The sequence below is a fragment of the Arachis ipaensis genome, chromosome B03 (assembly GCF_000816755.2).
Source record: "Arachis ipaensis cultivar K30076 chromosome B03, Araip1.1, whole genome shotgun sequence".
Taxonomy (NCBI): Eukaryota; Viridiplantae; Streptophyta; class Magnoliopsida; order Fabales; family Fabaceae; genus Arachis; species Arachis ipaensis.
The window spans coordinates 42,434,780-42,438,409 of record NC_029787.2 but is presented as its reverse complement, the minus strand read 5'-3'; the positions used below and the strand labels follow the sequence as shown (position 1 = coordinate 42,438,409).

General features: G+C 33.6%; 1 protein-coding gene across 2 annotated transcripts in view; it reads left to right on the top strand.

Moving 5' to 3' along the window:
• The window catches only part of LOC107633063 (ABC transporter G family member 32), a 9,727-nt gene that overhangs the window by 1,743 nt on the left and 4,354 nt on the right, over window positions 1-3,630 (top strand). For both annotated transcript variants that reach the window (XM_021118815.1, XM_021118817.1), the window contains exons 4-13: window positions 916-1,000; window positions 1,255-1,414; window positions 1,519-1,595; window positions 1,714-1,767; window positions 1,939-2,029; window positions 2,110-2,411; window positions 2,511-2,792; window positions 2,906-3,222; window positions 3,317-3,477; window positions 3,563-3,630. In XM_021118815.1, the coding sequence (XP_020974474.1) occupies window positions 916-1,000; window positions 1,255-1,414; window positions 1,519-1,595; window positions 1,714-1,767; window positions 1,939-2,029; window positions 2,110-2,411; window positions 2,511-2,792; window positions 2,906-3,222; window positions 3,317-3,477; window positions 3,563-3,630 (1,597 nt within the window). The remainder of the gene's footprint in view (window positions 1-915; window positions 1,001-1,254; window positions 1,415-1,518; window positions 1,596-1,713; window positions 1,768-1,938; window positions 2,030-2,109; window positions 2,412-2,510; window positions 2,793-2,905; window positions 3,223-3,316; window positions 3,478-3,562) is intronic.

Genomic DNA, 3,630 nt, shown 5'->3' with positions numbered 1-3,630 from the left:
TATTTTTCTTAAGTTTAATTAAGTTTAATTTTAATGTATTAATAATATAAAAAATTTTATATAATCATTCAAATAAATTCATATTTAGATGATTTTTTTAAGTAATGAATTTAAGTATTTATTATTTACATGGCAATACACACCTATGCAACACTCTTTTACAATTGACAATAAATAATTTTTTTTAAAAAAAACTAAAATATTATTATCATCGTACTTCATCACACAATCCCGGTTAAGTATTTCTCTTCAAATTTTTATTTGCTATCAATCATTTTTCCTTTTTCTTTGTGGGTATCTAATAATACATCCTTTCCTAGAATTATTGTCCCTATATTACATTTAAAGTTAATACATACTGACCAATAGAAAAAAGATTGGTATTGCTTTATCATCCATGTGTTAAACAGCACTGGCTAAAGTTTTCTATTCAAAATTTATTGATAATTTCATATTTGAAAAACAATAAAAATATTGATAAATTAAATTAAAATACTATTGTTATTAATTAATTAAGTATTTAAATTGTTTTTAATCAATGAAATAAAAAAAATATTGGTTGTCAGGTGTCAAATGGTATTTACAATAAAAAAAATTATAGACTTAGCAAATAATAAGATTGTTTGAAATAATAATTAATAAAATTGCTGATCCTAGACTTTTCCATTAATAAATTAATTTGGGGAATGTTAGGAGGACAATGATTTTATTGAATAATATGAATAACCACTAATCAAATAAAAACATGCTACACCTCCAAATTAATCCTCTAAATTTTAATATTAAAATAACCATTCATAAAATAAATATCCGATATATCTATTGTTTACATTGTTTAATATTTTCATTATTTACCTGTACTTTTCCATTAATTTGTTATGTATATGATAGGATATTGCTTTGTCATTGTTGCAGACTAACGCTGCTGTTGGGTCCACCAAGCTCTGGAAAAACGACACTTCTATTAGCTCTTGCTGGTAGGCTGGGACCTGGTTTACAGGTATACTACTTAAGTAGGCTGCAATTACACTCACATTGAACAATAGTATAGAATCGCTACTAGTTTAAACTTGATAACATAATTACATGAACCATCATGTGAATGGAGCAATAGGTTGTTTGGGTTTTGAAATTGATAATAACGGAAGGCAATAAGCACTGGTAGGAGTTATGTCTATATTCCATTTTGGACTTATATTTTTGTCTTCTCTTCTTTTTGTCACCATCCCATTTTTGTTCTTATGTCATCCACAGATGTCAGGGAACATTACGTACAATGGACATGGTTTGAATGAGTTTGTTCCTCAAAGAACGTCTGCTTATGTCAGTCAACAAGATTGGCAAGTGGCAGAGATGACCGTGAGGGAAACTCTCCAGTTTGCAGGCCGCTGTCAAGGCGTCGGATTTAAATTTGGTAATGTGTTATGATAAACAAGTTACTTTGAGTAGTTGTTTTTTATATTTAGTTCGTTAGAAAATACTTTCGATTCTACGTACTAAAGTCTTGAGCGTTAATAGATATGCTGCTAGAGCTTGCAAGGAGAGAAAAGAGTGCTGGAATAAAACCAGATGTTGATCTTGATATCTTCATGAAGGTATGCTCTTCATTAATTTTTTTTCCCCTTATCTTTTTCAGGAAGTATTTTCTCCTCTGCTTCTCCAGTACGAAAGCTTCTTACACAAACTAATAATCTAATCTATTTTCTTTTGTAGTCAATAGCTCTTGGAGGACAGGAAACAGATCTTGTGGTAGAGTACATCATAAAGGTATTCATTATGCAAATTGCGAAATAGTTTAGTATTTGTTGAATTGATAAAAATGTAAAAATAGAGATTAGTAGGCTCTAGCTATTAGTATCCCGTTTCAATACAGCTTACATTATATTAACATTTTATAAGTCTTCCAAACTCCTAAGTGCTAAGATATTTCTCACAAAGATATTAGGTTTGGACATATGTGGAGACACATTGGTGGGCGATGAAATGCTCAAAGGCATCTCAGGGGGACAAAAGAAACGACTTACAACAGGTTTATTATAACATTGACATATAATTTGTCTTATATTTTAGTATGTGCTATGCTAACCAATTGATGTGTGAGATTTGCAGGAGAGTTACTAATTGGTCCAGCAAGAGTTCTGTACATGGACGAGATATCAACCGGCCTCGATAGTGCAACCACTTACCAAATCATTAGATATCTTAAACATTCTACCCGTGCACTTGATACAACCACTATCATATCTCTTCTTCAACCAGCTCCTGAGACCTATGAATTGTTTGATGATGTCATTCTATTGTGCGAGGGTCAGATTGTTTATCAAGGGCCCCGTGAATCTGCTCTTGAATTTTTCAAAATGATGGGGTTCACTTGTCCTGAGCGAAAGAATGTAGCAGATTTCTTACAAGAAGTAAGTGGTAGCAATGTTAGATCATAAAGAATGAGCGGCAATATTTGATTCTTTATTTTAGTAAGAACAGTAATAGGATGACTCATTTTTTGTTAACAGGTTACGTCAAAGAAGGACCAGGAGCAATACTGGTCCGTTCTCGACCAGCCTTATCGGTACATACCTGTTGGCAAGTTTGCCGAAGCGTTTTCATTGTATCGCGAAGGAAAGAACTTATCAGAGGAACTAAGTGCTCCTTTCGATAAACGCTACAATCATCCCGCAGCCTTGGCTACTTGTACCTATGGCGCCACGAGGCTTGACCTTCTCAGGACAAATTACCAGTGGCAGAAGCTTCTTATGAAACGGAATTCATTCATTTATGTTTTCAAATTTGTTCAGGTACGGTGTTTAGCGTATATTGTTAAAAGATTTTAGATTTTATTTTTATTGAATCAACCACCTTCAGAAGCCCATGAAGAACGATGATATTGACTTGTATTTATTCTTTGCAGCTGTTTTTGGTTGCTTTAATTACAATGAGTGTATTTTTCCGGACAACGATGCACCATAATACAATTGACGACGGGGGATTATATCTTGGTTCACTGTACTTTTCTATGGTTATTATTCTCTTCAATGGTTTTACGGAGGTGTCAATGTTGGTTGCAAAGCTTCCAGTTCTGTACAAGCATAGAGATTTGCACTTCTATCCTAGCTGGGCATATACAATCCCTTCTTGGTTCCTTAGCATCCCAACTTCTCTCATGGAAGCTGGTTGCTGGGTTGCTGTCTCTTACTATACAATTGGATATGATCCTTCAATTATCAGGTAACTCTCAATTCTAACTGGGCCTCGGGAAATTTTGGACTTTTGTGTATTCTTAAGTTTCTCTTGAGCCATTTTTGTGTTTCTTGTTTTGCAGATTTTTTCGGCAATTCTTGCTTTATTTCTTTCTGCACCAGATGTCGCTAGGCCTATTTCGTCTGATAGGATCCTTGGGGCGGAACATGATAGTGGCCAATACTTTTGGATCCTTTGCCATGTTGATTGTGATGGCTCTTGGCGGATACATCATTTCAAGAGGTTATATAGGAATTGCACTCTGCATTCTCCTAGTTTGATTTATTTATTGAACTGTGTTTTATCAAGTCTTCTCATTTTTTGATAGATCGCATTCCAAGTTGGTGGATATGGGGTTTTTGGATTTCTCCTTTAATGTATGCACAAAATTCGGCT